The sequence below is a fragment of the Camarhynchus parvulus genome, chromosome 22 (genome assembly GCF_901933205.1).
Source record: "Camarhynchus parvulus chromosome 22, STF_HiC, whole genome shotgun sequence".
Classification (NCBI taxonomy): domain Eukaryota; kingdom Metazoa; phylum Chordata; class Aves; order Passeriformes; family Thraupidae; genus Camarhynchus; species Camarhynchus parvulus.
In genome coordinates, this window is record NC_044592.1 from 4,851,776 (window position 1) to 4,874,121 (window position 22,346).

Consider the following 22,346-nt stretch of genomic DNA (forward strand, 5'->3'; position numbering starts at 1 on the left):
AGCCCGTGGGTAGGTGGCAGCCAGGCCGGGGGTGCTCTGCAGAGCCCCACGGGCAGCAGGGGCTCGGGGTTGCCCTGACTCTCTCTCTGTGTCTCTGCAGCGCAGGAGGAGGAGGAGGAGGAGGAGGAGGCGCCTGGGGAAGGCCTGGCAGGCCCCGGGGAGAGCGCCGTGCACACAGCAGGTGTGTGGGGATGGCTGTGCTTTGTGCAGCCCCACCGTGAGACCCCCGAGGCCCCAGCACAACCCAGGGGATGCCTCCTCACAGCTGGGGCCCAAAGGGGTGCACTCTCCTTGGCACAGGAATGGGGTTTGTCCACTCCAAGGGTCGATTGGTCAGGCAGCTGTGCTCCCCCTGTCCAGCTGTGCTCCCTGCGCTCCCCCCATCCTCTCTGTCCAGCTCCTGAGTCCCGACCATGGGGACAGCTGCATCCTTCGGCAAAGATAGGCAAGTGCAAGAGGAAATGTGAAGGATTCCCAGGGTCAGGGAGCACAGCCTGGTGTGCTGTGTTGTTCCATGATCCTCTTCCCTGTTCTGCTGCTCCATCAGGACAGATGGTGCTCCAGGCTATGGGGGGAGCTCCTGGGCGAGTCTGGGCGCAGCTGTGGGCACTGTCAGGGCGTTCCCCACTTCTCAGCTGGACCCTGCAGTGGAGCTGCCCTGGCTCTGCAGGAGTCACTCGTCAGTGCTGACCGACTGCACGGCCTGAGGGCTGCTCACAGGGTTTGCTGGGGGCAAAATGCAACTTTATTCTCTGCATCAAGGTCCAGAGTATCAAGATGGAAGGGAACAGTCTTCCGTGGAGACAACCAAAGTGCTGCATGACATCCTGAGGGAGCTGAAGGCAATAGTAGGAGGTGGGCACAGGTCACTCCTGAGCAGCACAGTCGGGCAGCCGAGGTTTTGGGTGCATGGAGGGGCGCACCAAAGACCCCCAGCCACACTCAGACCCTAACTGAGGGACCCTTGTGGGCACTGGTGAGCTGCAAGGGTGGCCCAGAGTCTGTACTGCCAGCTGAGTCCCATGGACTGTGATTGCCCCAGTCAGATCATCCCTGGCCAGAGCACAAGAGAAATTGTGGGAAGAGTCCCCAGGGGCAGGGAGCAAAGGCAGACACTGGAAGAACTGGATTTGGGTTGTTAGCAACGCCCTGAGGAGAGGGAGGGTGCAGAGAGTGGGGACCTGCAAGGCCTTTGGGAGTTCCCTTGGTTTTACTGAGGCTGAGGAAGCGTTGCCACCACAGGATATTCCCCTGCTCAGAGCTGTGACCGTGCTCACAGGGGTCCAAGGATGAGGGAAGAGATGAGGATCTGACTCCGTGTTTCAGAAGGCTTGATTTATTATTTTATGATATATATTACATTAAAACTATACTAAAATAATAGAATAAAGGATCTTATCAGAAGGCTGGCTAAGAATAGAAAAAGAAAGAATGATAACAAAAGCTTGTGGCTTGGCTCTCTGTCCGAGCCAGCTGACTGTGATTGGCCATTAATTAGATACAACCACATGAGACCAACCACAGATGCACCTGTTGCATTCCACAGCAGCAGATAACCATTGGTTACATTTTGTTCCTGAGGCCTCTCAGCTTCTCAGGAGGAAAAATCCTGGGGAAAGGATTTTTCATAAAAGATGTCTGTGACACAGAGCTGCTAGCGAGGCAGCAAAGAACATTTGCTGGCAATGCCAGCCCTCTGGTGAGATGGCCAGAGGCGTGCAGGACACACTGACATGCACCATTGGCACTCCAGGAGTGAAGAGCCTGGGGCTGAGCGGCGCTGTCAGCAGGAGATCAGCCAGCACCGGGGGCAGCGGGGCCAAGCCGGGCGCCGGGGACGGCGAGGCAGAGCCCGACACCCCCGTGCTGGGCAGGGCAGACACCAACGCCGTGGATGCCAGCTCCTTCCAGACCTACTGCATCGAGGGCATCGCGGCCATCCTTGGCTCCATGCTGCTGGGGATGGTGCTGTGCTGTGTGATCCATGTGTGGAGGAAGAGGAGAAAGTGAGCTGGTGGGGCAGAGGAGAGCTGCTGAGGCAGCACGGGGTGGCATGAGGCGTTTGGAGCTGCAGTGAGTGGAGATTGGTGCTGTGGGCTGGCCCAGAGCCCTCTCTGTGCCCTGTGCAGGGTGCCCACGGCCCAGGGGTGCCCAGGCTGTTCCACATCCTCACACCCACCCTGTGCCCAGCACGCCTCAGCAGCTTCCTCTGTCCACAGGCACCTGGCAGCTGCCTGAGCCAGCTCAGAGGGCCCAGGCAGCCCGACAGGAGCCAGCAGTGTTTGGAGAATATTTGTATTTTTAAATAAAGAGCAGCAGCACAATCAGTTGTGTTGTACTGGCAGCAAACTCACATGGTTGCCACTACGGGTCCCCTGGGTACTGAGGGGGTGAGGGGAGCCCCACAATGCCACTGATTCTAATTGCTTCTAATTTGATTTTCACTATGTGTATTATCCATGCTGTAAGCAATACAATGACCCTGGACATGGCCCTTCGTTGTGTTTTTTGCAATTTCATATTAATTCCACATGAATGTGAGGAAGAACTCTGTGCAGGTGGCCATGCACTGGGACAGACTGCCCAGGTTGTGGAGTCTCACCCACTTGTGATATTCCAGGACTGTCTGACCACAATTCTGTGCAATGTGCTCTGGATGACCTTGCTTGAGGAGGGAGGTGGGACCAGATGATCCCGCTGTTGTCTCTTTCAGCCTTATCCACAATGTGATTTGTATTCACTAATGCCTTTGCCAGTGATCCACCAGCACGCAGTGAGTGGAAGGGGTCTCCCATGCAGGTGAGATTGTTTCATATGCTTGGGCACCATCCCCTGGAGAAATGTATGGCAATGAAAGGAGCTGGGGCTGACCTTGGCAGGGCTTTTTCCATCCCAGCTTACTGGAACACCAGGAAAAGGTGGGCTGCCTGTGCAGGTGTCCCCTGTGGAGCTCTGCCTGTGTCTGGCTGCTGTCCAGAACAGGCACTGAGTGCCTCCCAGCCTCCAGCAACTCACAGACCCAGGAATATTTTATATCTATTCTGTTCTATACCTTTTGTCATGACATATTAACACTCTGTGGTTCATGCATTTATTCTGAACCTGCTTTCCTGTTGCTCCGACAAACCAAACTATTCATGGATCATGTGTATGGATCATGTAAGTTCTCACAGAACATGACTGCACTCTCAGTGCCCAGCTGGTGGCACAGGGAGGGGCCATGGAGGCACATGTGGCAGGAGCGAGAGCTGTGGAAAAACTTTTGGGGTGAGGTAAGGACACAGAGATCATTCAACAGTTAAGTCATGGGCAAAACGCTTGACTTGGGAAAATTAATTTTAATTTATTACCAATTAACAACTCAGTAGGACAACGTGAAGTAAGAGGATCAGTCAGGAGTGGAGCCCGGGTAGGCAGGGATACCAACAGCTGCAGTGCTGGGGGTTTCTGGAGACTGCTGGTGACACCTAAGAGGTCCAGAGTGTGCCAATGAGTGCTGGGATGCCCAGTGATGCTGTTGAGCACCCGGGCACATCCAGGGACCTGCAGGTCCAAGCCAGCACCAGGACTGGGAGTGGTGATGCCAAGCAGGTGGATTTCAGGGCACGCTCAGCATCCATCAAAGGCTCCCAGTGCGGGAGTTACAGACTTACTGGTGTTACTGGGGCGGGGGATGCAGAGCCTGGCTCTGTAGGTGAGATGGCCACAGGCTGGAGTGTTTCCCAGGGCGTTTCCCAGCAGCTCCCAGAGTGCTGCCTTAATTGCCTCCAGTGTCACAGTGCCCCCGCTCAGGGTGGGGCTCATTGCAGGGGTGAAGCTGACAAAGGTCGGAGGATCCCCTCCTCAGTGCTGGGAACCTGTAGTGCACTGTCCTGGGGCCGCCCAGCCTACTCCTCCCCAGCAGATCCTTGGCCCTGAGTCCATCTCTTCAGTTCTGTGATCTGTGCAAGGTTTGTACCCCTCTGTACCCCCTGCAAGGCCCTTCCACGCCTGGCCCCACACCTGCACACTTTGTGCTGTGCCCCATTGTCACTTTGATTTTTTAAGATTTTCTAAGCCTTCTGATGTTGACATTTTTGTAGCAAACTTTCTCACACACTTTCTGTAAATAACTCATTGTTTTGCATTCCTTTATGGAAGAAGAGAAAGTTGATAGACTGTTGGTTTGTCCAGTGTCATTGGAGAGGTGGCACTGTTACCCTCCAATCCACTGCCACTCTTAGAAAACTATAAATGTTGGAGTCAGAAAATAAACTTCCCTTTTTTCTTCACCTTGAGAACCGTGGTGTGCGCTTGTGTTCTTTCGTGTCCTATAGCGACATCCCGTGTTTGGTGCTGCACCCCACACACCCAGTGCTGCACCCCACGTCCCTGTGGCTGCACCTGCATGCCCAGTGCTGCACCCCAGACCTGCCCCTACCCCTGCCGGGGTGCAGAGAGACCTGGATCCCTTCCCAGCTTTGGGGGTACAGGCTTATGGGATCTGGGGGCCCACAGCATGGATCCTACCAGCTTCATCCAGGCACTCCTGCCAGTTTCCTCCCCAGTTCACGCATCTAGGGCAGGAATGTGGAGTGGGGACAGGGGAAAGGTGTGGGCTCACCTCTGCTAATGCTTTGGGGAGCTGAGAGTGCAGGGGGTGCTCAGGCTGAGGTACGCATCCTCCGTCCCCCAGCCTAGGCTGTGGGTCTGTGCAGGCAGTGCTGCACGTGGCCCTGGGGACACAGGGCCCGTGGGGACACGGGCTGGACTCTGCCCGGGTGACGCAGGGGCAGTCATGCAGCAGGGCTGGGGCACCCTGGCCACTTCCCCCGGCACCAGGGGCCACCTGCAGCCCCTGTCACTGCGTCCCCATGACGTGGCGGTGTGCAGTGGCCCGGCCGTGCCAGCCCCAGCTGCTGACCCGTGTGGTGGCACAGCCCCTCGCCACACACCCCAGCTTCCTGTGCCGGCTGACCCCTGCCCCGGGGCTGCCTCTGGGCACTGAGCCGTGGTTCCTGCTGGGCAATGATCACCCCAGATGGGAATGGGAGAGGGGCTCCCCCAGCTCGGGGCACACATGTGCCCCCAGCGTGGGCCTGGGCACGTGGGGCTGGCTGCGCACACACATCCACAGACGCTGCACGCAGAGGGGCTCACCCCTGCCTGTGCCACCCTGGCTGGAGGGGCTGGGGGACCCTGCAGGACTTCCTGGGAATCTCCTGGGACCTTGCAGGATCCCCAGAGCTGCCACACTCATGTTGATCCTGGTGGGAACTGGTTTCAGTCCCCACCTGTGGTCCTTGCTGAGGCCGGTGGGGACCCCTGGGCTGGTGCTGGTCTCAACCAGTGCAGGTGCAAAGCCTGTGTGTGATGCCAGCTCAGAGCTGGAGTGGGACTGAGCCACACTGGAGTGGGACTGAGCCACACTGGAGTGCCAGCCCCGTGGGTAGTAGCTCCTTGCCCACCTGGGCTGGCACAGGCTGGACATGCTGGAGCTGAGCAGAGCAGTTCCATACCTGGGCCAACCCCACACCTGTGCCAAAGCGAGTTGAGCTGTGCTGCAGCCCAGCCTGGGCCCTCACACCTGCTGGACTGTGCCCGTGCCACACTGGAGCAGAGCCCACACCGGTGGCAAGCCGTGCCAGATGTGCCCGGCCAGGCCATGCTGTGCCAGTGCCGGTGCCGGGCCATGCCGTGCCAGTGCCGGTACCGGTGCCCGGCCATGCCGTACTGGTGCCAGTGCCGGTGCCGGGCCATGCTATGCCATGCCGTGCCGGTTGCGGTGCCAGGCCGTGCTATGCCGTGCTATGCCATGCAGTGCCGGTGCCATGCCGTGCCGGTTCCGGCGCCGTCCCTCCCCCGGCAGACCGGGCGCGCACGTGCTTCTCCGGCGCGCTGCCCGCGCGGGGGGGCGGGGCCGGGCTCCGTCTCCGTACTCGGCACTGCCCAATGGCGGCGCGGCCCCTCCCATTTCCCCCGGAGCGCGGGCCAATGGGCAGCGAGGGCGGGCCCGGGCCGGGCGGGGGCGGGCCCGCGGTCACGCGGGGGCAGGGGGCGGTGTTAAAGGCGCCGCGCGCTGTGGCCGCCTTAGACCGGGCGGCGGCACCGACCGGGACCGAGGGAGGGCAGCGGGGCCCGGGCGGCAGCGCGGCCGAGCGGCACCGCACGCGGCTGGGCATTCCCGGTTAGCGCGGCCCGGCGCGGCGCAGCGGTGAGCGGCGGTGATGGGCAGGGGCGGGCGCACGCACGCACGCATGGCGGCGGGAGGGGGCGGTGGCGCGCGCGGGAGCGGCCGTTACCGGCGGCGGGAAGGGCCGGTTCCGGTGCTCGCCCCGCTCAGCTCTGTCCTTCCCGCAGGATGAGGAGCGGCGCGGACCATGGCACGGCAGCCGGCCCCCAGCCCCTGCGACCCACGGGCCCCTAGGACGTCGCGGTGTCCCCGAGCCCTATAGCGATCCCTCTATTTAATTTTATACCTAATTTATTAACCCATCGCCATGGAGCCGACCCCCGCGGTGCCCACCGCCCCCATGGCCGACTTCCTCTGGATGCTGGTCCTGGGCTTCGTCATCGCCTTCGTCCTGGCCTTCTCTGTCGGTGCGAACGACGTGGCCAACTCGTTCGGCACGGCCGTGGGCTCGGGGGTGGTGACCCTGCGGCAGGCCTGCATCCTGGCCAGCATCTTCGAGACGGTGGGCTCCGTGCTGCTGGGGGCCAAGGTCAGCGAGACCATCCGCAAGGGTCTGATCGATGTCGAGATGTACAACTCCACACAGCAGCTGCTGATGGCAGGCTCGATCAGCGCCATGTCCGGTAAGGAGCGGGGAGGTCACGGTGGAGGGGCACTGTGTCCCGGGATGCCCTGGTGATGGCTTTCTTAGTAGGCTGCTTCTTCTCCAGGATCTGCTGTGTGGCAGCTGATGGCTTCATTCTTGAAGCTCCCCATTTCTGGAACCCACTGCATCGTTGGAGCCACCATTGGCTTCTCACTGGTGGCTAAAGGGCAGGAAGGTGTCAAGTGGTCTGAGTTGCTGAAGATTGGTAAGTCCAGCTTGCAGGACCACCCCAGCCATGGACCCCATGTGTCCCTGGGCTTCCTTTTCCAGCAGCAGGATGCTGATTGTGCCTCCCACTTTCTAGTGTTGTCCTGGTTCATCTCACCCCTTCTTTCGGGCATCATGTCTGCTATCCTGTTCTTCCTCGTCCAGAGGTTCATCCTCTGTAAGGTAAGGGCTGTCTGCCCTGTTTTCTGATGTTTTGGGGCTCTGGGCTGCTCTCAGTGGACTTGTTCGTTGGCTTATGGCCACCAGGTCTTCTCCTGGCACATCCTGGAGTGTCTGTGTTGGCATCAGGGGAGTCCTTTGGGAGCTGAAGACGTGAGAAAATGGGGCCTGTGGCCACTCCACAGGGTGGACTTGGAGGGTTTGGGGCATCACCTCCCCTCTGAAACATGGGAGTTGTCTTGCCTGGCTTCAGCAGGAGCAGCCCTGTTTCCCAGTAATGAAGTAGCTCAGAATTGATAAGACCAGAGCTGTCAGCTGGGCTTTTCCAAAATCATGGTGTAAGGGGCTTTTTTTCCATGGGGTAGGCTGCAGGTGAAGGTTTTTATCCACAGCCATGGCATTCCTCAGCTAGGAGGGACAGAATTGTTCCCGAGGCTGAGGAAACCACATTCCTGAGACCCCAATTATGCAGAGAAACTCCAGTATTCTCTTCTGCATATCTGAGGTTAAATTCCTTTAAGTTTTACCTCTAACAATTGAAGAGATGTTAAGATCTTATCAGTGGCAGCCCTTTAGAACAGCTCAGTGTCACCACTGTCACAGTAACCTTGTGTAACCAGCCTCCCAAATCATGGCTGGCCCTATCACGCTCCGTCCTGGTGCTCGTGCTGCTTGACATTCAGGGAGGCTTGGTGTGCTTGTCCTGATGCCAAATCCCAATTGCTGGGCAGCAGTGGAGATTAAACACTCCTTCTGCTGGGGTGAGGGCCTTGCTGCCAGCTATGTGGTCAAATAAGCTCCTTTATGACTAATGGACTTTTTATTTTGTTCAAGTCAGCTGGAAAGGGGCAAAAGCTTTGAAAGTTATTGGGGAGTTGAAAGAAAAATATAAGTGGAGGTGGCAGTTTAGGGAGCCAGGGAAAGGGTTCAGAAGCCAGGTAGAGATGAGTTGTTTCAGACCTGGGAGTGCTGGAAGCCTTGGCTGGGCCTGCCCTAGCTCTCTGGGGAGCCTTGTGGGATCCAGGTGTTGTGCTACCTCCTGCCCTCCATCTGACTGGGGGCTGTTCCCTAAAGGCTGTTGGGAGCTGTTGTCTGTAGGTGACTGAGGGCACAAGCCCCTTCTGGAGAGGATCTGTTGCTGAGCTGCTCCTGGGCTGCTGCACAGCCCCCAGTGTGCCTCTCTGCAGCACTGCTCTGTGTTTTCCAGGCAGATCCTGTTCCCAACGGCCTGCGAGCTTTGCCCGTCTTCTACGCTTGCACTGTGGGAATCAACCTCTTCTCCATCATGTACACTGGGGCGCCCTGTAAGTGCACAGCAAATGCTTCAACCTGAATTTTGAAATTCTTTCCAAAGCCTCCATTAAATGCACGATTTACCCCTTTTTTGCTTTACAGGGCTGAGATCTCCTAGAAGGCGGCTGGCCTGTGCCGGTTACGGAAGGCGGCAGGCTAGCCTGCACTGTCTGGGCTAGGTAGTTGCCCAGCCAAAGAAACCTGCTCAAACTAAACTCCTCCAGACCTTTCTCCTTAGACTTCCCAGGACTGGCCAATAACATGGCTCCCCTTTCCCGTCTCTTAGCTGTGCTAAAACTCAGGTATCTGCTGGCTGCCAGCAGTGGGGCTAGGAGCAGGGATGGGGCTGCACCTCCTGCTTCATCCTGTCCCTAAAAACAAGCTAATTACTCTTGTCCAGAAGAGCTGGCCTGTGTGCTGCAGAGTCTGAGCTTCAGGTGGAAAAGCTAAGATAGGGTGCTGTGTGGCAGGGGACAGGTCAGGAGCAGGACTAAGAGAAGGCTCAGCAGGGATAGGTGGATTTGCCTGCGGACCCAGAGGCTCCGTCACCTCCGTTGTTTGCTGGGATGACTCGGCCTGAGCTGTTTTCTGGTGTCAGCGTGGGTTTCCTGTTGTGGAGGAGCCTCTGGAGGTGGGATGCGGGCAGGCAGTGCTGGCTCTGGCAGGGTTTGCTCTGTAAACAGTGGCTGGAAAATTTTTTGGAGGGATGTCAGCTTCCCCTTCCCTGGGCTCTGCAGCATGGGGGAGAGGAGGACAGGCCTGCAGTGGTGCTGCTGGAGGCACTGGGGCTGCACCCAAATCACTTGATCCCTTGGCATGTCCAAAGTAGATCTGTGTTTATCCTGAGCCCTGAACTGCTGAGTGAGCTCTAGGTTGCTTGAGCACAGGGTTTGCAGGCAGACCTGTGTCTGCTGGAGGTGTCTGGGCTGCTTCAGGAGCAATAAGGCACTGCCTACAGCAGCAAATGCAGGGTTTGGATAGTCACAAGCACCTGATGCCCTGCCTGGGCTTGTGTGATGCCAGTCCTCTGCTCAAAGTCAGGCTGCCTGTGAGAATGCTCCTAAGTGGGTCACGTATCACCTCAGACGCCGTGAAGCCTAAATTGCCACTGACTCCTGGAGCAGAAGAGCTGCCCTCCCCAGCAGCTGCAGGGGCTGGAGAGCTCCAGGGTGGGAGCAGCCCAGCATCCGTGTCCTCTCCAGAGCAGGGAAGCGGCACTGGCGCTGCAGCAGCCACACTGGGAGGTGTTTTTTCCTTTGACATTGCAGCAAATGAGGAGACGAGAGCTGTGTGGAGCCCGGGGCATGCACCACTCTGTACAGGGCTTGGCTGGGGGAAGGGGCTGTGAGGGGTCAGCTGCTGATGGGAATGTGACCTGTGGGGCTGAGAGCATGGCTGGGGTCTCAGCAAGGTCAGTGATGCCTTCCCAGCAGTGCTTCTCCCTGGCAGGTGGATTAGCTCAGGTCTGTTGCAGGTGATGGAGTCCCTGTGCCTGGGAAAACCAAAGTCATATATCGAGGAGGGTTTTGCCCAGAGGTTTTCAAAGATCCGTTGTTTTATTTCCTAGTGCTGGGCTTTGACAAACTTCCTCTGTGGGGTATCCTCCTAATTTCGGCGGGGAGTGCTGTTGTCTGTGCTCTTGTCGTCTGGTTCTTTGTATGTCCGAGAATGAAGAAGAAAATCGACCGTAAGTACCATGTCCCTCTGCAATCCTCGGGGATGGGCACGCTCTGGCTAACCCACTTCTCTTCCCAGTGGGAGATCCCATTAGCTGTGGGGCTGTTATTAACAGAATCCTCCTCTTCGCTCGGGGATTAACCTGCTCTGAGTCACTGGGGCACTCAGCAGGCTGGGCTCTGCCTGCTCCTAACCCAGGCACCCAGACCCCCCCAGGAGCAGCTGTTGTGCTGCTGAGCAGTGTCTGAGGCTGATTGATCTGCAGGGTGGTCTCTCCTGGAGCTGTGGGCAGTGTCAGACAGCTTGTCCTGCTCTAACAGAGGAGAGAGAAGGCAAGAGACAACGTGCCTGTTGTAACCTTTAATCTTCTCATACCTGCTGAGCAATCCTTGGCCTGGCTGATGCAGATCACAAGTTTAAAGCTGACGAAATCCTTTGCCTGTAGCAAAAAAACCCAAAACACTCTATTGAAAGGCATCCAAAGGATCAGCCTGGAGCTCTGCCTCCAGAGCAGTACTTGGAACTGCATGTGGTCCTGAATATCAATGATGTGTGCAGGCTGGGGCCTTGGGAGTTGGTGATGAGGGGATGTCCTTGTTATGCTGGTGTAATTGGGGTGTGACTAACAGCTTTATGGCTGCTCTTGACAATCCTCCAGCTGTTTAACTTAACTCCTGCCCGTGAGGTGAGGTGGGCTCTTCTGCCTGTCAGGCATGCTATGCTCCCTGCCTGCCCACAGCATCCCTGGGAGGAGGTGGGCATGCAGGGGGAGACTGCTCTGCTGGGACTGGATGCCAGGATGGAGGGTTGATGCCACAACCCAGCCCTTGAGGCAAACAAAGTGACAGGGAAATGGTCATGTTTATGACAAGAAGGTGGTTTTGGTTGTTGTCTGAAGGAGCTGACCTCATGTTTTCACCTGGAGAAAACATGCTTTTACTGTTAGAGGCGGAGGAACAGCCTCAGGTTCCACAGCTTGGTGCTGCTGGTTTGGCTGCCCAGGGTGGACAGGAAACCAGGCTGCCTTTGGGGGGTGGAGACCAGCTCCTGTTTGGGTTTGTCATCCACCAGTGGAAGCTGGAGAGGAGCCCAGGCTGGAGCTGCTGGGCTGGTAGAGGAGCTGGGCTCTTCTGGGCGCCTCTCTGTCAGCTTCAGGGGTCATAGCCGCTACAGAAGTGGGTCCATCCCACAGCCCACAGGGATGGGACAAACATGGTCCAAAGAGGAACCTCTGCACTAGACATTACCGACATAAAAGCCCCATAATGGTGTTCACCACACCCCGTGTGGGTGGGGGTGTCTAAAAATAGGGGATGAGCTGGCTTAGATGGTTTGGCTGTTGTGCCCGGGACAAGGTGTGACTGTCCAGCAGTTTCCAAAGTTCAGGATGTGGAGGAGCTGTAAATTTTATTTGGCTGCTATAAATCTGAGTGGCAAGGGGTGTGGGCTTGCTGCTGGCATTGGGTGCAGCGGTGGAAAGGGGTTTGATGGCAGCTGCCCCTCTTTGCAGGAGAGATAAAATCAAGTCCTTCTGAAAGCCCCTTGATGGAGAAGAATGTTTGCCCAAAGGAGGAGCAAGAGGAGGCCAAGATGCCCTTGGAAGATGCCAAGGGCCCCACTACTGATGCAGGGTCAACCGTCCCCCCGGGCAGCGGGGGAGGAGAGGATGGTCTCCTTCAACCTGGGGGAGCTGGAGGAGGCCCCAGAGCAGGAGAGGCTTCCCAGCTTTGACCTAAAGGAAACAAGCATTGACAGTGGTGAGTAGCAGGGGGTGATTGGGGTGCTGAGACTCCCCCAGCCCAGGCACCCCGTGGTGCTAACCCCGCTGTCCCCCCTGGCAGGAGCTGTGCGGTTGCCCAACGGCAACCTGGTCCACCTGAGCCAGGCAGTGGGCCACCAGCTGGGCTCAGGGGGGCAGTACCAGTACCACACTGTGCACAAGGACTCCGGCCTCTACAAGGAGCTGCTGCACAAGCTGCATCTGGCCAAGATGGGGGACTGCATGGGGGACTCGGGGGACAAGCCCCTGCGGCGCAATAACAGCTATACCTCCTACACCATGGCCATCTGTGGCATGCCCCTGGACTCTCTGCGGGCCAGGGACATCGAGGAGGGGGAGAAGCTCAGCTGGTCTGTGGTGGACACGAAGAAGAGGGTCCGCATGGACAGCTACACCAGCTACTGCAACGCAGTGGCGGACGCACACCCGGCTGCAGACGTGGACCTGAACACAGCCCAGGCAGAGCTGGGGGCCACTGACCGCAAGGGCAGCACTGGCTCCCTGGAAGAGTGGCACGAGCAGGACAAGCCTGAGGTGTCTCTGCTCTTCCAGTTCTTGCAGATCCTCACAGCCTGTTTTGGCTCCTTCGCTCACGGAGGCAATGATGTCAGGTTAGTGGAGTTGTGGGAGCCAGGGAGGCTGCTAGCTGGGGCTAGTGCTCACAGAATCATGGAATTATAAGATAGTTTGGGGTGGAAGGGACCTTAAATACCTTGTTCCAATCCCCTGCCATGGACGTGTTCCTCTTGACCCAGTTGTTCCACGTGCCATCCAACCTGGCCTTGAACACTTCCAGGGATATTCTATCTTGCCAAGAGCCTCTGGCCCTCTAGACCAGTTCCTCTTTCTCTTCCAGCAATGCCATTGGGCCCCTGGTTGCACTCTACCTGGTCTATCAGACGGGCGATGTGGCTACCAAGGTGGCAACTCCCATCTGGCTGCTTCTCTATGGGGGTGCAGGGATTTGCATTGGCTTGTGGGTCTGGGGAAGGAGAGTCATCCAGACAATGGGGAAGGACCTGACTCCCATCACACCATCCAGGTAAGGGCTACCATGGAGCAGAGGGGAGGTTCTGTGCAGCCTGAGAGCTGCATTCTGCTCCAGGAGCCCTTCTCCATTCTCTCCCGGGGTTTTCAGTGGTGGAGCTGGGGTGTCTGTGGCTCCAACACTTTGCTGCATCCTGGGGGGTTCATCTGGGGGCTGCAGAGCCAAGCTGTGCTGCCTTGAGCTGAGCCCACGGTGTTTTGGGGTATCCAGTGCCCCTGTTCTGATCTGCTCTCTGTCCCTGCAGCGGCTTCAGCATCGAGCTGGCCTCAGCGTTGACGGTGGTCATTGCCTCCAACGTCGGCCTCCCAATCAGCACAACCCACTGCAAGGTAGGAGGGCTACCAGGGGCATGGCTTTGGCTCGGCTTGAGCGCAGAGTTCCCAGCTCTTGGTGCTCACAGGGCTGAGCTGTGTGGGAGGCCCCACTCTGGGCCACTGGCCACTGTCAGCTCCCAGCTCCGCTGCTTGCATCTCAATGTGAGGTGGCAGCGGCTGCCCAGCCTCGGGGTGGGCCCCTGGGGCACTTGAGAGGTGATGGCAGAACAAAACCCCTTTCATGGTCCCCTAGGCTCTTGCCAAGAGGCCATGGGAACCCGAGTGCTGCGGGATCCTGGTCCTGTCACCCTTCTGGGCTGGCAGCTCCTTGCCGTGCACTCCCTGCCTGCGCTCTGTGCGGTGCCCACAGGCCGGGGCAGGACCCAGGGCTCTGCCTGAGGCGTGAAGGAGTGCGTGTTTGGGGGGTGCAGAGGGCTGCTCTGGTGCTGAGCGTGCCCTGGCTCCTCGTGCAGGTGGGCTCAGTCGTCTCGGTGGGCTGGCTGCGCTCCAGGAAGGCGGTGGACTGGCGCCTCTTCCGAAACATCTTCATGGCCTGGTTCGTCACTGTCCCCATCTCCGGCCTCATCAGCGCTGCCATCATGGCTGTCTTCAAGTACGCTGTCCCGAAGGTGTGAGGGCACCAGAGTCCCACTGCTCCTGCTTCCCACTGCTGTCCTCCCTTGAGAGGAGCCACCAAGGCTGCCTGCTGTGGGGTGGCAGCTGCGCCCATCTGCGCATAGTGCTGTCACTGAAGTATCTATCTTTTTTTTTTTTTTTTTAATATAACTATCTTGGCGCTAACATTGTGGGGGTGCACTGCCAGGGCTGTATGTGCCCCCAGGTGACCCCCCTGATCTGCTGTAGCTGTAGATAAGCAGTTACTGGGGGCCACTTTCTCACTTCTACCGATCCCCTGGCAGTGATTTTTTGGGGAAGGACAGAGGTTGGTCCTTGCCTGCCCTGGAACAAAGGGCCAGGGAGTCGTGGGGTGCCCCTCTCGCAGGCTGTGCAGTGTTCAGCTTTGCCTCCATTGCGTAGTGGTGTGGACACCGTCCTGCTTGGGGGCCCTGGGGGCTGCCCTCTGGCCCCTGTCACTGCTGCTACCTCGGACTTAATAAAGATTTCCTTTGTATGCCAGTGCTGCCTGTGGTTCTGAGGATTTTGGACACGGCGAGGGCCCCAAATGCTGCCCCACAGCCCTCGCTGCTTTGGCCCTGAGCCCCAGGAGGGAGCTGGGGACAGAGATAAGAGCCCCACGTGCCGCCTGTATCACGGGAGGGGCTGTAAACAGCCCTGCGCTGGGGTTATCGGGGCCCTGCACCTGGGGGCGGCTCCAGCCCGCTGTGGGGATATGTGTGGCTGTGTGTCCGGCCTTATCCGCGCCTCACAGCCCTGGCACAGCAGCTGCTCCGCGGCCCCTCCATGTGCCGTGGGCTGCTCCCTCCCGCCTGGGTCAAGGCCGGGCCGGGCCCCGCGTCAGCGGCCCCGGGGTGTCGGAAGAGCCCCGGGCGGGGGCAGCCGGGAGAGGGGCCGGAGCATTGGGCACACGGAGGGTTCGGGAGGTGCTGTGTGGGGCCGTGAGGGAACCCCGGGCGGGGGTCGCTGTGTCCCCCGGGTGTCCCCCGGGCCGGGCGTGCCCCATCCTCCCGATCCCCCGAGTGAGGCCGGGGCGGCTCCGCGGTGCCCTCGGGGCGGCTCTGGGGCGGCGGCGAGGCCGGGCCCTGACCCCGGTTAATGATTCGCCGCTGGGCAAACAGGGCCCGTCCGGGGGGCGCGGGGGCAGCGAGCCCCGGTGAAGGGGCGCGGGGGCGCTCCCCGTGTGAGGGGCACAGGCGGGAAGGGGTGTCCGTACCCCGGGGGGAGCACGCGGGGAACGGCTGCCCCGGCCGGGGTCACGGTCCCGGGGTGCCCCGGCCCCGTGCCGGCCGTGCCGCCCGAGGCGGGGCCGGGGGGGCGGTTCCGCAGGGCTCCGTTAAAGCGGCGGCGGCCCGAGGCGGCGGCGGAGGCGGTGGCGATGGGCAGCGAGGGCCAGCGGGGCCCGGCGGCGGCCCGGGGCCCCGGGCAGGGCGACCCCCGGGCCCTGCGGAGGGACTGCCAGCACCGGTGGGCTGGGGACCGCGGGGGCACTGCGAGCACCGGGGGCAGCAGGAGCGGGGATGCCGGGCGAGGGCTGCGGGAGGACAGGTGGAGAGGGGAGCGGGACCCCGAGCAAGGGCCCCGGGCCTCAGCTACGGGACCTTTGTCGCAGAGGGAGGCGGCAGAGGCCCTGGGTGCCATGTCGACATGCCGGGGTGGGAGCAGGTCCGAACAGGGGCTTACTGTCCCCCCTCCCTCCTCCAGCTCCATTTCCAGCTCCACAGCCCATTTTTCTGCTCCAATAACTTGCTGTGGGGGCCGTGGGCCGGGATGAGCACACAACCCTCCCAGAGCACTGACCAGGCACTGGGATAGGGAAACACGACCCCATCTCTTCCTCTGTGCCACCCCCAGCCCTAAACCTCTCTTCACCCCATAACTCCTCCCGTGGTCTCCCCCAGGATCTTTGTCAACCGGAGCCTGGCGCTGGAGAAGATCAAGTGCTTTGGCTTTGACATGGACTACACCTTGGCCAGTGCGTTTTGTGGGGTCCTAAGGCAGGGTGAGGGGCAGTGGTGGGATTCCCCCTGCCCACACCCCCCTTTCGCCCCTGCAGTGTACAAGTCCCCTGACTACGAGGAGCTGGCCTTCGCTCTGCTGCTGGAGCACCTTGTTGCCATTGGGTACCCTCCTGAGATCCTGGCCTACAAATATGACCCCACCTTCCCCACCCGGTCAGTTTGTGGAGGGGGTCCCAGGGACGGGAGGAGAGGGGAAGGCAGCCCCCGAGCACTGACAGGTGTGTGGTGCAGGGGGCTGGTGTTCGATGCCCTGTATGGGAACCTGCTGAAGGTGGATTCCCACGGGAACCTGCTGGTCTGTGCCCATGGCTTCCGTTTCCTCAAGGGGTGAGTCTGGGAATTCACCACCCCTGGGGCAGGGGGAAGTTGGAGGTCCCCCAGGGTGGAGTGCAGCTCCATGCTCCCTCCCCAGAGCCGAAATCCTCCACTATTACCCCAACAAGTTCATCCAGCGGGATGACATGAAGCGCTTCCACATCCTCAACACCCTCTTCAACCTCACAGGTGAGTGAGAATCCCCATTGTCCTGGCCCTCCCACCACCCTGGGGTGCTATCCTGCGCTGCACCCCTTCTCATGGCCCCCTCCCTCACAGAGGCCCACCTCTATGCCTGTCTTGTGGACTTCTTCACCAACTGCTCCAGATATGTCAAGTAAGAGGGAGATGGTGGGTGGGGGCTTGGTGTTGGCTTGGACAGGTGTAGATCTTGGGGGGAACTTCCCTTAGCAGGGCTCCCCTTTCACATTCCCTTCCTGCCTGTTGCAGCTGTGACACCGGCTACAAGCACGGGAACCTCTTCATGTCCTTCCGCAGCATGTTCCAGGATGTGCGCGAGGCCATGGACCATGTCCACCTCTCTGTGGGTCCAGGGGGCAGGGGGCTGGGGCTGGTGGGTGTTGGCAGTGCTGGGGTTTTCCCACACACACCCCCTGGGAGGTTTTGGCCAGCCCCACCCCATTCCTCCTGCAGGGCTGCCTCAAGGAGAAGACGCTGGAGAACCTGGAGAAATACGTGGTGAAGGATGTGAGTTGTACAGACCCCAGGGACCCCTCCCCACTCTGCTCCCCTCAGTCAATTCCTTGTGGCACCCCCACGCTCCCCCCCACTGACTTGCCCCTCACTAGCCCCGTGTGCCGCTGCTGCTGAGCCGCATGAAGGAGGTGGGGAAGGTCTTCCTGGCCACCAACAGTGACTACACCTACACTGATGTGAGTAGGGGTGTCCCTGTCCCCCACCTGCGTGGATAAGTGCCCTGCATGGTCCCCCCTGCCCTGCATGGGGGAGGCAGAGGGGCTGTGTTGAAGCACAGGCAGGGTCTGCCTTGCCTGGGGGCAGCAGTGATGATGCCAGATGTCCTTGCAGGCCATCATGTCCTACCTGTTTGACTTCAGCAATGAGGACAAGGTGAGTCTGTCCCCATTGTGGGCTGGCTGGGTATTGTAGCAGCAGGCACCTGAACAGGGTAATAATTAGCATTGGCTCCATGATTCCAGAAGGCTGATCAATCACTTTATTATACTATACTATATTATACTATTAGAAAACCCATCACCCTTCCAGACAGTCCAATACAGCTTTTTCCAGGTTAGGCAATTGAATCTAAACACCATCACCATTGGCCAGTTAAGAAATCACCCCTTGGTAAACAAATCTCCATAGCACATTCCACACGTTCACAACAGCAGGTGCAGCAAGTGAGGATAAGAACTGTTGATCATTCTTTTCTCTGATCTTCTCAGAGCCTCCCCCAGCACAGTGCCTGGGAAAGCTGTGCCTGCTGCTCTCCGTGGAGAGAGCTGCAGCCACAGGTGGGGGGCACTGTGACCTCCTGCTGACCCCCTCCCCGTCCACAGGCTGACGTCCCACGGCGGCCCTGGAGGTCCTACCTCGACCTGATTGTGGTGGACACCCGCAAGCCCCTCTTCTTTGCTGAGGGCACTGTCCTGCGCCAAGTGGACACGGTGGGCGCCTCTCCCCTGCTGCAGGGCTGGGGGGGTGGGCACTATCTGGGCCCTGAGGGGGCTCCTGTGGGCACAGCAAGGTGGGTTCATGGCCAGCTGGCCACCAAGCAGGCAGAGGTGACAGTGTCCCCATCCTGCGGTGCTCTTGTCCTGCAGGACACGGGGAAGCTGCGCATTGGGACGTACACGGGCCCCCTGCAGCACTGTGCTGTGTACTCTGGTGGTAAGCACCCAGCTGGGCTCTCTGGGCTCTGTGGGCAGCAAGGGGGACGTGCCCACCCCCCACCCTGACCCCTGGCTGTCACAGGCTCCTCGGATGTGGTGTGTGACCTCCTGGGTGTGAAGGGCAAGGACATCCTCTACATGGGGGACCACATCTTCGGGGACATCCTGAAATCCAAGAAGCGGCAGGGCTGGCGCACCTTCCTGGTGGTGCCTGAGCTGGCCCGAGAGCTGCAGGTCTGGACAGAGAAGAGTGGTGAGCAGTGCTGGGCTGGGGACACTGACTTTACCATGCAAGGAGAGGTGTCTAGAGCCTCCTACACCCCTGGATGGCAAAACTGCCTCAGTGGGCCATGCCCTGACGCTCTGTTGGTTGTGCTGGGCAGTGGGTGATGCCCCTGCACTGAGCTGGCCCTGTTGCCCTTGCAGAGCTGTTTGAGGAGCTGCGGAGCCTGGATCTCTTCCTGGCCGAGCTGTACCAGTGAGTTGGTTGGGGTGGGAGACAGGCAGGGGTGGGAGCACACCCTCCAGGTGAGCCCTTAGCTGGGTCTGTTCTGTTCCAGGCACTTGGACAGTGGCAGCAGTGAGCGCCCAGACATCAGCTCCATCAAGCGCCGGATCCAGGTGACACCCAGGGCACTGTGCCTGCTGGCACACAGCTTAGCTCACCCCCCCACCACAAATTCCTCTGTGGAGGGCCCCCCAGGAGCTGCTGGGTGCCCTGACCGTCCTGCTGCACCCACAGAAAGTCACACATGAGATGGACATGTGCTATGGAAAGATGGGCAGCCTGTTCCGCTGTGGCTCACGTCAGACACTCTTTGCCAACCAGCTGATGCGCTATGCAGACCTCTACGCTGCCTCCTTTATCAACTTCCTCTATTACCCCTTCAGCTACCTCTTCCGGGCTCCCCCTGTCCTGGTAGGCAGCCCCCAGGCCCTGCTGGTCACCCACTGTGCCTCAGTTTCCCTTCCTGCCTGAGGGGGCATGGGGCTGGTGCCAGCCTCTCTCTGTGAGCCTTGTCCCCCCCCGCAGATGGCTCACGAGTCAACAGTGGAGCACTCTCACCGGGACTCAGGGGATGCCGGCACTGCCCTTCCTCCCTGGCTGGCCCAGCATGGTGACCCTCACCAGCAGGTGGGTGGCAGGAGCACAGGGGCAGAAGGACATGGGCATCCTGCCACGCTGATGCCTTTGGGGTCCTGTGCCCACTGAGCCCCGTCTACACTGCCTCAGGTCCCCCAGGACTCAAGTGGGGAGGAGGAAGATGATGGAGAAGCCTGAGCACACCCCAACTGCCATGCTGCCCATGGGAGGACATTCAATGGCCCTGGACTGCTTGCCCTCATGGCCAGCTGCCACTTCTGGTGGCCACAGGATGGCTGGTGGCCCTGACTCCTGGTCCCTGTCACATCTGTCCCCTGTCCCTGGGCAGTTAGGACCTTCTCCTGACTCTGCCCAGAGCCAGGAGAGGCTCCCTCCCAAGTCTGCTAGCTCCTGCCCCTTTAATTCATATCTGCCTGGTCCCCCTTGAACTCATTCCTCTCCCACCAGCTCAGTGCCAGCCTGGAAGCATCCAGCACCAGGGTGAACAGGCAGTGCCACTGCTGCAGCATCCCTGGCAGCCCCACTGCAGCAGTTGGGCTCCCAGCAGCTAAAGCCCCCTGCCCCTTTAGCCTCTGGGCCTGGCCATGAGCACCGCAGTGCTGGGTGGATGGGGTGGGGTTCTGCAGGTGACACCTGCTCCAGGGGAACCCCCTGCACCTGCTGTTCCTCTTTTCTTCTTTCTACCATTTTCTATTTATAAAATGTCCTCAAAACTCCTGGCACCGCAGAGACATAAAATTGGTTTTAAAGGAAAACTGTTTTGTCCCTGCACCTGAGATCTGGGGGCAAAGGGCAGTCCCCCAGTCCTTGTCCAGCAGCTGGGGCAAGCACAAGCCCCTAGGGAGAAGGTGGCAGCCCCGAGCTATCCCCAACTCTGCAGAGGGACCAGGCCAGCAGCACTCCACAGAGCGGAGCCACCCCGTGCCAGAACTGCTCTGAGACTTCTGTCAGCATCCCTGGCTCAATGGAGATGCTGAGCCAAGGCTGGGGTTGGGAGAGAGGAGGAGAAGAGCGTGATGGGGCCAGGAGCACTGCCTGCTGGGGCTGCATGGGTGACAGCAGGGCTTCCCCACCTTCCACAGCTGCAGTGTGGTCACTGTTCACAGCAGAGAGCACCTGCCAGTGTGGGAAGATGGATTGGAGAATAGAGAATAGAGACAGTGCTGAAGGCAATCACGCCCTGACAAGTTGCAGCTGTACTTATTACCAAAGAGTAGGAACAGGCCTGCCCTTAATTGGCCACAGCTGTGTCCAATAAGGGTGACTGTTAGAAAAGAGTAGGTTAGCTAGTTTAGAGGAGAGTTGGCGTTTGTTAGCTGTGCTGAGGGATGGGAAGGAGTCAGCTGGCCGTGCAGAAGAAAGAGAAAAGGAGTTGCCGTAGTGAGGAGCTGCCCGTGGGAGCTCACAGAGAGAGGGTAGGAAAGTTTTACAGTAAGATAACAAATTGGCAATGACAGTCAGTTTCCATGCACCATGGTTAGTGCCAAGCACCAACACCAACAAGGGTGGCTGGGATGGGGATGCGTCCCAACGTGCCAATCCCCTTGCCAGTCTCTTGCTCCTGCCTGCTCCAAGTGCAGGGACAGCACCCGTGGGGGCCTGAGTGCATTTACAGGGCTCATCAGTCCCCAGACCCCAACCAGGTCCAGGAGCTGGGGCCTGGCCTGCTGCACCCCAAGGTCCTCCTCAACCCTTGGTGCTGCTGCCAGTCTCTGCACAGAAGCTGCTGGGGCACTGCAGGGCCCCCAGCTCCTCAGGCAGAGCCATTGCCACCACCTGTGCCTCAGACACTGGGGCTGCAGATAACCCTCTCAGGAGGGGCCATACAGGTGTGTCCAGGTAGGGCACAGGGCAGTTCCAGAGCAAATTGCTCAGGATATTGCTTCCAGACACTGGGAGGTGCCTGCAACATTGCAATCCAACTGAGAGCATTCTGCAGCAGAAGAACCAGAGTGTGTGTCATGGCAGGGCAGCTGAGGGCACTCCTGGAGGACACAGTCCCAGGAGACACAGCTGCTGTCTCCACACCGCTCACTAGCCCACACACATCTCCGCTGCAAAGTTCAATGTTTAAACCTGCATTTAGATATTTTAAAAACACACTCTTCTTGCGCATACTGAATCGGTGGGAGAGGTGTGGTAATTGCATACAATCTGAACAGAGATTATAACTCCCCAGGAGACATAACTCCCCAGGATTTTCCTGGGAAGCTGTGAGAAAAGTTAGATAAAATAACTAAAAGAATTATTATCTCTCTTTCTGCACATGTTTACAGATATGATTTTCCAGAGTGTGCTATTCCTAATTCACCAGTAGTGTGAGAGGTTTTTACTCCAGAACAAATCCAGCCTTGGTTTAGCGAGACGGGTTATAAAAGCCGCACCGTTCCCTCCATCCAGCGCCTCGGATTATGATTTTTCCACCGCTGCCGAGCGGAGTCTCTGCTCCGTCCCTGACTCAACGGCGAGCCCTGCAGAGCCCGCGTGGAACCGCAGCATGGCCCGAGCCGCGCGGCCCCGCCGCCCTTCGCCACCGGACGCCTCTCGCCCTCCGGAGTGAGGTAACGCTGACTGTGCCCCGCGCCGTTTGTCCCGTTGGGATCGCGGGCATCGCCCCCGGGAGGCCGAGAACTGAGTAAGGGACGGGTTTTCCCAACACAGCAAACTGTCTGTCTCTTGGAGTGGGAGCCTGCCGAGGAATGGGTTTTCCTTAAAAACGAGGAAGCAACGTTCCACAGATGAACAGGCAGTTGTTTCTGTGTGGAGGAATCCGATAACTCTCGTGAGACCCCCTGCCTCTGATCAAGCACTTTGCGATCTTTTATTTTGGGCCAAAATCACGGATCCATGGCTCAATGGAGATGCTGAGCCAAGGCTGGTGTTGGGAGAGAGGAGGAGAAGAGCGTGATGGGGCCAGGAGCACTGCCTGCTGGGGCTGCATGGGTGACAGCAGGGCTCCCCCACCTTCCACAGCTGCAGTGTGGTCACTGTTCCCTGCACCTGCCAATCCCCTCACCTGTCTCTTGCCTGGTGCCTTGTGCTGCTGCCTGCTCCAAGTGTAGACACACACAGCTCCACTGC

General features: G+C 59.1%; 2 protein-coding genes across 5 annotated transcripts; both read left to right on the forward strand.

The window, feature by feature from the left end:
* Positions 1–6,050: 6,050 nt before the first annotated feature.
* SLC20A1 (solute carrier family 20 member 1) lies at positions 6,051–14,454 on the forward strand. Its single transcript, XM_030964314.1, is given in 12 exon segments — positions 6,051–6,193; positions 6,340–6,795; positions 6,883–7,023; positions 7,123–7,208; positions 8,413–8,509; positions 10,066–10,185; positions 11,686–11,821; positions 11,823–11,932; positions 12,017–12,566; positions 12,812–12,997; positions 13,248–13,332; positions 13,791–14,454. Coding segments are annotated over 11 exon segments (1,989 nt in total). The 5' UTR covers positions 6,051–6,193; positions 6,340–6,479; the 3' UTR covers positions 13,953–14,454.
* Positions 14,455–14,559: 105 nt separating this feature from the next.
* Positions 14,560–19,970, forward strand: LOC115912600 (cytosolic purine 5'-nucleotidase-like). 4 transcript variants are annotated; one of them, XM_030964231.1, is made up of 18 exons: positions 14,560–14,879; positions 15,855–15,928; positions 16,010–16,127; positions 16,206–16,301; positions 16,387–16,478; positions 16,569–16,626; positions 16,740–16,833; positions 16,944–16,997; positions 17,099–17,182; positions 17,337–17,378; positions 17,828–17,935; positions 18,092–18,158; positions 18,243–18,413; positions 18,587–18,638; positions 18,721–18,781; positions 18,903–19,079; positions 19,194–19,295; positions 19,395–19,970. In XM_030964231.1, exons 1-18 carry the CDS (start codon positions 14,740–14,742, stop codon positions 19,440–19,442), a joined length of 1,638 nt encoding a protein of 545 aa, XP_030820091.1. In that variant the 5' UTR covers positions 14,560–14,739; the 3' UTR covers positions 19,443–19,970. The 4 variants fall into 4 exon arrangements, with proteins under 4 accessions (XP_030820091.1, XP_030820092.1, XP_030820093.1 ...); XM_030964232.1 differs by lacking the exon at positions 14,560–14,879 and adding an exon at positions 15,332–15,420; XM_030964233.1 differs by lacking the exons at positions 14,560–14,879; positions 15,855–15,928; positions 16,387–16,478 and having other exon boundaries at positions 16,011–16,127.
* The last annotated feature ends 2,376 nt before the right edge of the window (positions 19,971–22,346 follow it).